The sequence below is a fragment of the Wyeomyia smithii genome, chromosome 3 (genome assembly GCF_029784165.1).
Source record: "Wyeomyia smithii strain HCP4-BCI-WySm-NY-G18 chromosome 3, ASM2978416v1, whole genome shotgun sequence".
Taxonomy (NCBI): domain Eukaryota; kingdom Metazoa; phylum Arthropoda; class Insecta; order Diptera; family Culicidae; genus Wyeomyia; species Wyeomyia smithii.
The window spans coordinates 127,137,462-127,149,452 of NC_073696.1; the positions used below are offsets into that span (position 1 = coordinate 127,137,462).

General features: G+C 38.1%; 2 protein-coding genes across 2 annotated transcripts; one reads left to right on the plus strand and one right to left on the minus strand.

Moving 5' to 3' along the window:
• Positions 1–7,261: 7,261 nt before the first annotated feature.
• Positions 7,262–10,097, plus strand: LOC129727232 (RUS family member 1). The gene is made up of 6 exons (XM_055684832.1): positions 7,262–7,393; positions 7,471–7,555; positions 7,620–7,802; positions 7,867–8,005; positions 8,068–8,379; positions 8,435–10,097. Exons 2-6 carry the CDS (start codon positions 7,489–7,491, stop codon positions 8,985–8,987), a joined length of 1,254 nt encoding a protein of 417 aa, XP_055540807.1. The 5' UTR covers positions 7,262–7,393; positions 7,471–7,488; the 3' UTR covers positions 8,988–10,097.
• A 53-nt stretch (positions 10,098–10,150) lies between these two features.
• LOC129727233 (RWD domain-containing protein 4) lies at positions 10,151–11,076 on the minus strand. Its single transcript, XM_055684834.1, has 3 exons — positions 10,797–11,076; positions 10,629–10,738; positions 10,151–10,572 (listed from the first exon to the last, which is right to left on the minus strand). Exons 1-3 carry the CDS (start codon positions 10,902–10,904, stop codon positions 10,185–10,187), a joined length of 606 nt encoding a protein of 201 aa, XP_055540809.1. The 5' UTR covers positions 10,905–11,076; the 3' UTR covers positions 10,151–10,184.
• Between the last annotated feature and the right edge of the window lie 915 nt (positions 11,077–11,991).

Genomic DNA, 11,991 nt, shown 5'->3' on the forward strand with positions numbered 1-11,991 from the left:
GTACTGTGTTAACCTGAAAGAAGCGTCACCTTATTTATCTCTTTGCATGCGTATTCGCTACCACGCGTTAAGTTTACGTTTTGCCATCTCTATACGTTCAGCTAATGTTCATTTCTTGCGTAGCTACAACGATTCGAGTGCTCCCATGAACTACGTTTCGAGCTGAATCCTGATCGTTGGTGCCTGGGTGGGTGGCACAGACACGCGATCAACCATTGAACCGAAATCAAGCGTCAAATTCAATTTCCTTCTGACAATGAAAGGGCGAGTGAAGATGATTTGATGGTATTACTCTTCTTATTCTGAGCAACTTTCGCAATCGTAGGAGAGTGAAAACGGCTTTCATCAATCAACGAACACAGTGTGCAAAAAATTGATTGAGTCTTCGCTGTTATTGCCAATGCTCGAGTTCAGCAATGTAGGCGCGAAACGAATTAAGAAAATACAAATCGGTTGTTGACTGCGTGAATCACGCTAAGAATCGTCAGTCGACCTTCTGGGCGAGTTTCAATCTACCTACACAGCTCTGACTTTTGTGTCTTCGAAGAACCACTTTTTATTGCAAGCTTCGAAGCAAAACGTAAAGGAATGACTGTTTCACTACATTATGACCATTAGTGTACCTCAGTCAATGTCCTGCGCTGTGAAACTTAAAAATGTAGAATTAGGGTTAACAATTTTTAAGGAAATCGCTCTAACTACTTAGAAAATGAGAAATAAAAAATTTGCATGCAATAATACAAGCACGATTGAACTTATCAAAGAATTTCATTACCTATAATAGTTGACTAACATAATCTTCCAATTTGTAGAAAAACATTTGATTTCAAATAGATTTGCCGAAGTACGATGTTAGCCTAAAAAGCCAGTCACCATAGGTTCGAGTCTCGGCTCGGGAGAGACAGTTAGTGTCAGTAGAATCGTAGGGCCTAGCCCCGCAATTGTATTGTACCTACACCTAACAGTTGGCTGCGAAGTCTGTGTATTATAAACAGAAGGTCGAGTTCCGCATCAGAATGTAGTACCAAGGCCTAAATAATATTGGGTTTGAATATGTATTTCATAACAAACTATGTATACAAAATCAGCCTAACATGTGCAGACTTTTTTGCAGAAAGACTGATTGTTCTAACTGATGATTAAACACAAAAACTATGATAACTTCCATGAAAATTGCCTTAAAACAACCTTGACAGTGATTTTTAACAAGGGTTGATGCGTGCCATGCTTTGTGTCCATGGAAACCTTAATTCAGACGCGAGCTATTGTTTACCAAGAAATGCAGTGTATGTACGGCAACGAACCATCGTAAGCTTCCCACAATTATCGGAAAAATCGTTCCGCGGCAGCCTCACAGTGCAACAGCATTTAGCTACGCTGAAAACATAACAAACATAACGAAATGTGGCTTGCACGCAATTCACACAGCTTCTCAAGCCACTTCTGTGTAATGATTCCAAATTATGGACTGCGTGTTGAATCTGTCAAGTTTTTATTATTTATTTTAATGTTGCTAGAAACTCTCATTTTACCGGATGTTATGATCACAAAGTACTCGCTATTATCGCTCACAAGAGTTGAGTTTGACCATACACACCATAGTTTTAGATGGGAGTTCAATTGAGGTTATGACATATAAAACCATTTTTTATCGAGCTTTAACACTACAGTTTAAGATGAACTACGTTCTATGTTGAGCAGTTCACTATATGAATTGTTTATCAAATTATCACTGGTTAGGATAACCAGCATCGAATGTTTGCCTAACTGCATAACTTAAGCCCAGTTGTCGCAATTGAATTTCATTATAATTGGATTTTAAGTTTGAACATTATATTTGAAGATGCACAACAAGACAAAACTCTAGAATCGCTTCAATTTTTACCAATTTGGACATAATTAGCATCAAATCAAGTAACACAGTGCAACAACTTTTTTGCCTTGGCTTGATTTTTTGATGAAGTTTGATGGGAAAGCAACCCCCTCCCCGCAAAAAAGAGTGGATCACGTAACGACAAATTGTTATTGTATCTTTGAGTATCGCTTACACTCTTGATATTACATTAAACAGATTTCAAATAAGTTATTTCACGTCGAGATAAACCTATTTCAGTATTGTAGGGGAATTGGGGCAAAATTGATATGTTGCTGACATTTTACGTGGATCAGACGACACCAACCAATCGATTCCTGAGACTTTTTTACTCAATATAAGACATAATTTGACTACCACTTTTAGATATTAGCGCATTACCATTAATGCTCAGACATACTCGATATTATTTTGCTTTGTGAAATATACTAAAACCATACCAAAACCGTTTTCGTAGAATCACCGTTTTGAACTCAGTTTTTGTTCGATTTAAGATCTGTTTTTTTTAAAGGTGGGTAAAAAGATGCTAATATGTGGACAACTCCTTAAAATTTTGATATTTTGTCTTAAAACAAAAGGGCGTCGAAAAGTCATCGAAAATTTCCGATTTCTCAAAAATTTAAAATGTCGCCATTGTTGCCCCTCAAGTTGAACTATGTTCAAACTCGGGGAAATTTGGTTTTGCATCAAAATACACAAAAAATTATATATAGAAACCAGGGCAGAAAAAAAGTCAATTTTTGTTGCACTGTATACAGTCAAATCTGTTTTTGTGCGACTTTTTTCTGTGCAAAATTTATTTTGTGCGACTTTTTTTATGCGATTATTTTTTTTGTGCGACTATTTTTGTGCGGTAAATTGTGGCGCCAGCACTAAATTAAAGTTCGGAAGTCGGACTTCCGACTTCCGAACTTTCTTCCGACTTCACAAACACATAGAACAACTGCGTGCTCACACAACATGAACTGCGGGAATGATTTCAATGTATTTGTTTCTGTAAGCCGGACTGATAGCGCAGTGGCGGCTGAGATGGTTGCAGTGTTGCGAGAACAACAAAAATAAACATCGGAAGTGAGCCTGACTGCCAGTTCATCAGCGACGTTTTGATAATTTTTATTTAAATATACAATACTCAATGTTGTAAATTGGTTCGAACCCGAACCACTAACGGCTTCGAAGATTTTAAAATGTACCTGGCATCTCACGAGAAAGAGCAACCTCACATTGCTTGTATTAGAAGGCCTTTCGAAACAGGTCGAATATTCGTTGTCGTTAACAGGTAGATTTCCTTAAATGTACCAGATTCAAATCAATGTTTGGAATTAAAATTCCAACAGATTTGCACATGATTACAGACTTCATGTCAAATACCTTATATAAAAAATTGAACAACAGTTCCCGAGCAACTGTTAACCGTATCGCTGCTGTTTTAAAAGGAGCCGCCAATGCAGAAGATGTTGAAGTTGTTTGAACTATGTTCATTGGACTACTTTTTATCATTTATGAATAAACAACTGATAATTTGCGTTTAATTGGTGGTTTCTCATTTCAACTGATATTTGAGATAATTCCTTTAAAAATATTTGAATTACAAAAGTGGGTAACTTTCACTCAGTTTCGTTGATTTGTGATTAATAGCAACAGATTAAAATTTGACAGATAGATATGCTACCCAAAAGTGAGTAATAGCACAAATACTCTATTTAGAGTACGTCCATTTTTAACGAAACAGAGTGATATTTAACTCAGTTTAGAGTTAAATTAAATGAGCGTGTATACAGTTGACTGCAAAGTCCGAGCCTTTGGCATCCCTATACCGAGTAACAGTGAATGACAATGAACTCATGTCCTGGGCTCAAATTAATTTGTGCCCGCTGTCAGCAGTAAGATAAAGATGTATGAAAAGAAGCGGTGACATGCTATATCGTTTTTACATATGTTAAGATGTTATCCCTTGAAACATGGCATGATGCCAAAGGGGTGGCAAAGTCTGTATTCCGAACGGGAATGTAGCACCAAGGCTTTGCTTTTCATTTGCTCAATTTAAATCTGTGTTGCAAAGGTTAGGTACTTCTGATGAAGTGAGAGAATGCGGAGAGCCTTCCAAGTGCTTGGCAAGTTCCGGTAGATGAGACGCCAAGCACTTTATGCAATACCCGAGGTGCCCAGCTGGTAAACCGGTTACTAAACCATGGGCGTAAGAGTAAAACAACTGAACCGTAACCACTACTATGCTGCCCAACAGCCTCTGGGTCGTTGTGGGACACCGCCATCGTATCGCACTCCTACCGAATCTCTCTCGGAAATGGTAACTAGGTCGCGGATAAGTCCAGTATTACGGTCATATGGACGACGAGCAGGATCCCGGTTCAGGAGGTTGTGTCAACCTCAAACGAAAGATATGCTGTTGCTAAGGTGACCGAAGTGTTCTACTGAAGTTGTTACGCTCCGCCATGTTGGTGTATCCAAAGGTTCGTCTAGATGATCGACCTCGTAACCATGGAGCTGATGAACCTCACGCCGTTGGTGATAGCGGGTTACTTTCATGCTTGGTGAATGGGGCGGAGCCGATCATCGACGTGACGTGCTCCAACCCAGGACTGATCACAAACTGGAAGGTAGACGATGGCAACTTTAATAGTGATTACCAGTTGGTTTGCTATAGTGTAGACCACAACGGGAGGCGGCAACCAACAGCTATAGCCAACAATTCAACCGTCCGCGGATGGAAGACATCGCATTTCGATATCGAGGAATTCGAGGAGGCAATAAAATGAGAGCTCGAGGAGGGCAGTTGACTCTGCCAGAGTGCTGACCAAATAGTTGCCACACTATCACAGGTGTATGATGTCTCCATGCCTAAAGCCTGTATCACCCTCTTTGACCAATGGTCAAATATTTGACCTTCTGACATAATGGTCAAATTTATTTGACATCATGGTTGTTGTTTGCCCGTGTTTGCCCCATGTAAAAATTGGAGAGTGACAAATAATTATCTTTGACCAAATTTTTATCTGTCAAAAAGTGACAAATATTTGACGCTTGGTGAAAGAGTGTAATACAGGCTTAAGACTTGCCAGCCTACACGTTCATTTTTTGTTTCTCTAAAGTGAGTTAGATATCACTCATTTTTAATAAAAGTAGAGGTACCCTAATTAGAGTACTTATACTGTAACTCACTTTTGAGTAAGGGAATTTACTCTATTTATGCAAACCAGAAATTCACGAAAATGAGTACAAGTTGCCCAATTTGCCTAAATTTGGAAATTTGATGATTTCTCTCGTGATTTGTGGTTTCTATCAATCTGACTCAATAAATAAAATGAATTCATAACAATCAAAAACATAGATTTATTTTTCATCGAAATATTATAAATGTTTTAAATCATTTCCGTGTCTTTATTGAATGCGGCAACCAACCGGTTCACAGTTGCCCGTGAACTGTGGCTCACATTTTTGTAAGGTACGCACGCCCGAAAATCCGTCATCATCCGTAACCAAATACTGCGAAGGATTCGAATTGCATCGATTGCATGTATTGAGCACTGTACATCAATAAAAAATGTTTCCGTTTATTATCATGAATAAAAGCTCGGCTTTAAATGGCATCGCAGAATATACAACATGCGGTTTTCCATTTTGAAGAGATTTTTTATGTGTTTTCAATTCCTCTGCAATACTGAAGTTGGGCTGAAATTTTTGTGGAATATTGTTATATGTTGTTTGTAATGCAATTGATTAAGAACTCATTGATTTGATGACAGATCAGATTATTAGGCGTCGTGCACAAATTATGTAACGATAAAAATCGAGATTTTAAACACACCCCACCCCTTCATGTATTACGTAATTTGTGTACGACACCTTACTGCTAGTCAACGAATAAGAAGCGACACCAATTCTCGACTACTTTGTGATAAGGTTGTATGTCTAAACGTCAACAAAACGAGTGAGAGATGATTTGTGCTTGTGAAGTACAAGGAATATAACCACATACTTAGACATTCGTAACACTGGCGATTTTTTTGGTACTTTTTGCCCCACATCACCCGGTATCAACACCAGTTTGAACTGCTCGACGAAAATGAACGGAATGAATTTTCTTCATCACGGCTCTACTCGAGCCCATAACAAAATCCCTTAAGAAACTGTCAAAAAGTTGTTTACAAAATCAATGCTGCATTTTTCGAGTGGGAACGAGTTGCGCAGGTACACAACCTCCATAAACTACTCAAACAGAGGTTTTTTTTACAGAGGTTGGTACTTTCGAGTAGTTCATTTTGTACCAACTTTTTGGGAAGATTTCTTCCTGAGTGTTACGTATGTCTTATGACTGTGATATAACTCTCACTCGTTTTGTTGACGTTTAGACATACGACCTTATCACAAAGTAATCCAGAATTGTTCTTTGGAAATCGATATTATCGCTGTAGAAAACTTTTGACATATACATATACTCAGGAATGAGTAACATAGCAATACAATATCGCACGCTAGCCTAGGGGAGGGGGGGGGGTCTCGATCAACTAGATTAGTTGAGAGAATTTGTTATCGATATTGTTTTCGGCACATTTTGCATGTGTAGGATAAGAACAACGATACACCGTGCCCCAGTGCTGAGTCGAGAAGATTTCCAGCTCGAAAAGATCTTCGACATGATCGGGAATCGAACCCGATATCACAACCGTGTGGGAGAGCTAGCCGACCGACATCGCTAACCACAGAACCACGGAGACCACTGCTCTACATTTGTAGAGCAAAATGTCAAAAGGATCTATCTGCTTTGATCGATTTTTTGATCGATCGGTTTCTTTCAACCGCCACGGCTTATTAAACACGTTTTATGATATGTCCTGTACACAATTTGATAGCGGAGAATCTAATCTAGCTTTTCAAATAAAAACCACGTTGGGAATAGTTGCTTTAGCTGAACTATTAAACAAATAAAAAGTCAATCAAGAAAATCTATGAAATTAGATAGACCCTTTTGACATGTTGCTCTACATTTGTTAAAAAATTCGCCGAGCTCTATCAGCTGTTGGGTAGTTTGCCGAGATAAATTAAGTGTGTACACAACAAGGGGATGGCAGCCCTATCTAAACTCTACACGTTTGATAGTAGGCAACATATCGGGGCTTTTTTTAAAAATAAAGCCCCGAGGCAGGCGCCCAGCAAAAGTTCCATATACTTTTCACTTTATTCGGGAAGACTCTTCACTCATTCAACATAGAAAGAGATAGCATGTTGCCATCCCCCTGGGACACAAGAATGGATTTATGGAACGTAATTTTTAAATAATGCTTACACTTGCATCTGCTATCAAAGACATGAACCTAACTGACAGCCGAAACAAAATCATAAGAAATTTACAGCATTGACATTGTTTACTCAGTTGTCATAACAAAATTTCATTCGAAATAGTCTATAAACGCATTCACTGAAGGAAACTCAGCCTGAAAAAATTAATTTTATGTAAACCATTCGTTGATTTTCCAGTTTAAACTAGTTTCTGAACGCCCGGTACCAATATATCAAATTTATGGTGTTACTGAATTCACACGCAGATAGAAAATCGTCTTATTCTCATTTTACCGCAGGAACTGGTTCGATACGCAATGAAAATACACTTTCGTGAACAGTTCGGATCTACTGGGGAAGAAATTCTCTACGTTACACCGGACAGTATGTATCTAATATTATTTTGAATTGTAAATTATTTCTAAACAATATGTGTTTGCGATGACAGATCAAAACTCGGTTGTCCGAGTGAATACAAAAGGAGAACGACCAAAGCTACGTAAACGATTGAGTTTAAAACGATTCTTTCAGAATCTGTTTCTTCCGGCTGGGTATCCTGACAGTGTTAGCAATGACTATTTAGCTTATCAGAAATGGGACACGGTTCAAGCTTTTTGTAGTACAATCAATGGTAAAATTTAGTGAATCAAGAGTAAATGTTAACAATTAATGTTATCTACGTTTTATTCATCCAGGGACATTGACAACACACTCAATTCTTAAAGGTGTTGGAGTTGGTAACGATACAGCCAATGCTCTGTCCGCCACAGTTACGTGGGTGCTAAAAGATGGTATGGGGCACTTTGGGCGTATTCTCTTTGCTTGGTGGAAGGGGTAAACTGGACCACGACTGCATGAGATTTGTTTTATAATGTTTTTCTTATTTTTGTTTTCAGGACAGAACTTGATATAGATTCGAAAAAATGGCGAATTAGAGCGGACATACTGAATGATATTGCAATGACAATTGATTTGTTTGTTCTTCCGGCCTATCCGAAAGCTGCTACTATTATTCTTTGTGCAACAACCACGTTGAAGGCGATTGTTGGAGTAGCTGGAGGGGCTACACGATCAGCTTTAACCCAGCATCATGCTATTCGTGGCAATTTGGCTGACGTGGCTTCCAAGGATAGCTCCCAAGAAACGTGCGTAAATTTGATTGCATCGTTTGTGGGACTTTTTTTGCTGACTCATGTGCAGGATCAAAGGTAAACATTTATACAAATTTATCAACAATTACATTTAAACATTTCAATCCTGCAGAATTCTTTATGGGCTATTTTCGTTTGTAACATTGTTACACATCTACGCTAATATCAAGGCAGTAAAAGCGGTGTGTTTGCGTGTTTTCAATGAAGCTCGGTATCTTATTACATTAGAGGAGTATTTTAAGTCCGGGGTACTTCTTTCACCGGAACAAGTAAACAAACTGGAGCGAGTCACCATCGGTCAAACAGTGTCTCTCACAGCACGTGTGAAAATTGGTTGCTCGGCACGAGATTTGGCACAGTACTATCGTAATTGTTACGATCTGGAAAACGTGATTGCCTGCTTTGATTCTAGAGAGAAGTTTTTGATTTCAGAGACACGTAACTACGTTGGAGTATATTTACATTTTTCCGTAAAACCGTTAGACATTATTAAATCATATTTTTATGTGGCTTCGTATCTGCAAGACAAAAGTCAGCTGCGCGATCGCTACTGGGAAATTCAAAATAAGTGGAATGAATTTCTCAATTTAGCTCAATGTGAGGGCTGGAATGTGCAGGCTCATTTACTGAAAACAGATGAATATCGATTAGACTGGCGGATATAAAATGAAGGCAAAAATTGTTGCGGCACCTCGATGGAAATGTTACAGTATAATCTAAAGTGAGCAATTAGATGAATTCTAAAACTTCCAGTTTTTAACCAATCGAAACATAAGAGAGCGATTTCTAGGGTGCCAAACAAGCAATCTAGTCTCAATTACTGTGTAAACTAATATATACCACGAGTATTTTGGACCAAAACTTATAATAAAACAAGTTCAAATTGATTTGACAAGCGCTAGACGAAAATAAGTTTTAAACCGGGACATCGAAAAAAATACAACATGCATGAAAAAGCTACAATTCCTGACATGTCAGTTCCTATGACATGGTCTATAATTGATTTTAGGGAATATTACCTTTGCAATCGGAAAATTGCGACGTTATCATCACTAGTACTAAGCACTATAGTAACTATTTTTCTACACATTCCAATTTAGTTAGATTAATTGGTTGAAATTGAAATCCCCTTAACATCGAACTGAAATCAACTGTGTATCCTGCAAATAGTAATTGCAAGCTTAACGATGATTAGCTTAATAATAGCAGCTTAACATTCCTCCGTGTCGGATAACGTTCTCTATAAATTTAGACCACGCAAAACAAAGCAACGTTGACAATTGGTGTATCTGAAATGCACTTAATCTTTTACCGATAGACAAACAGCCGTTACTAAAATATTTTTCATTTGAGTTTTTCGTTTCATGCTGCGTTATTGTCGTAAGCATTTCATATTGGCACTCAGGCCTTTGAACTCCATAGAAGATAAAAGTGAAACCATATCGCGTTAGCAACGGCGCCATCATTTGTCTGTTAGCAAACCGTGCATCAGATAGTAACCATGCAATAATGAATGGAGTACGCAGTTTAAATTTTCTTACGGCAATTAGTACACTGCTAATGCTAATCCAAAAAATAATTAGAAAAGATTTTAAAGTAAACTTAAATTAGAAGTGCACAACCACACGGATTACATCAATTTTTAGACGATTAGTCCATATCTATTAGAATAGATTGCTTTTATGATAGTACGCGTGATACTGTTTTATGAATTTAATGCCCGGTTTTGTACCAAGCATTTGTTTTATAATAGATATTTCCTAAGTCGCTTATAACCCTACTCCGATAAATGAAATCGAAGTGAAAGAAATCTTTCATTTAATAAGCATTTTGCCAGTTTATCATCGCATAATATCGCGCCTTTATTCAACTTTTCCACCAGTCTGCGATAAATGTTTCACAATATCCACCCAATCCCAACCTCTAGGTCTGTTGCCTTTGTTATCAACGCGATCCCACTGCTTTCGTTTTTGTGCCTTGGTTAATTGTTCTTTTTTCTGTACCGCTCCTCCACTACTGCCGGTGTTTGTCAATTTCCTATCATCACCATCGTCATCAGAATGATCCTCCGATTGTTGGTTTGTTCCAATGATCTGCTGTTCGGCACCACTATTGAAGTTCTCATCTACTAGCAGCTCATCGAGTTTATCCTTAAGGCACTCGAATAGTGTGTAAGTCATTCCGCATCCGAGCCATTGCTCGCCTTCCTCCCTGAGAATTGTAATTACCTTGTCCTTGGCCATGCGCGATCTAGTTCAACAGTTATGTGAGTGTTTGTATTATTTCGGTCAAATAACTCAACTTACATGTTTCTATTATAGAATGTGTCCATGTTGATATTCGGAAGGTCGTTAGGATACGTTTCGTGCCAGCAGATTTCCAAAAGAAATGATTTAATACCTTCCTCCTCACCATACTATAACAAAATTAGTATGGATTAGGTTTTTCTAGTATTATTGTTTGTCTATTTTTACCTTGTACTGATAAGTTTCTGCATTGATTTGCTTGAAAGAACTATCACCCTCGTAAATAGAAATGAGTGCCTCGCGTTCTTCAATCTGCAATTCTTTTGTTTCAGTCATTTTAACTTTTTGAAATGTACAACACTTCTTCAAACGAGACTAATTAATAACATTCACAGATAACAATTCATTCTGAACGAAGATCCGTATTTGACTTCCTCCAATGCAGAAAATATAATTACAAAACCGTTTCTCAAAAGACAGGTCACACACTGTTGTTTACATTTCTCGCATGGATTGATTGACTTTGTCAGGATTGCCATTGATACCGCAATAAGCCAAAATCTTGAAATATTTCATTTAAGTGGGTAGCAGAAAATGCTTATAAGGGAGCATTCGAATATTACATAACACGCTCAGAGAAAGGAGGTGGGGGTATTGCTCGGGGCCACCATGCAAAATTGCGTTATGACCAGGCCAACCTACCGCTCACGGCCCTATCGCCATGTTATGCCTTGTTCAGACTACGCCACATATCACCTGATATCGCCAGATTATACCGGATATCACTTTTGCGTTCACACTAAAGTGAGATGATATGGTTTGATATTTGCTTCATTTAGTTTGGTAATTGAAAAAAGAAGAAAACGAAAAACAGGTCTAAGCGAAAGCAAAACACAACATCATGACAGCTGATCAGTATTCGCGTTGACAGCGTTGAAAGAGATTTTGAAGGCTGCTCGCACCTACGCGAATTTTCATTTGTAATTGTCCAAATGCGCAGGATGACAAAAGCATAAATTTTTCTTTCCTTTTTTTTCGCATGCAACAACCAAACAAGTAGCAGCAACAGCGTTAACGAGAATTTCGAAATTTATAGGGTTGCGTCAAATGTCATTTGTTTAAGTTGGCCGTGTTGCCAACTAGTGCAAATCTGGTTTTTATTGAATTTCAAATATATGATGACAACTGGATTATATGGGATATTAGGTGATATGGCCTCAATAGCACGAATCGCCTGATATCAGGGGTGACATTGCACATTTCGCTTCGAGTAACAGGAATCGAGAGAAATCAAACTCGTTTCGAGGTGGAGTTGGTATTGCGTATTATTTTCGACATCCCAATTTTATTGCAGTTTATTTCGAGCAAACATTGACTCGAAAATAAATGTCAGATTTGTCTAGGGGCTGGACAACTTTATTTT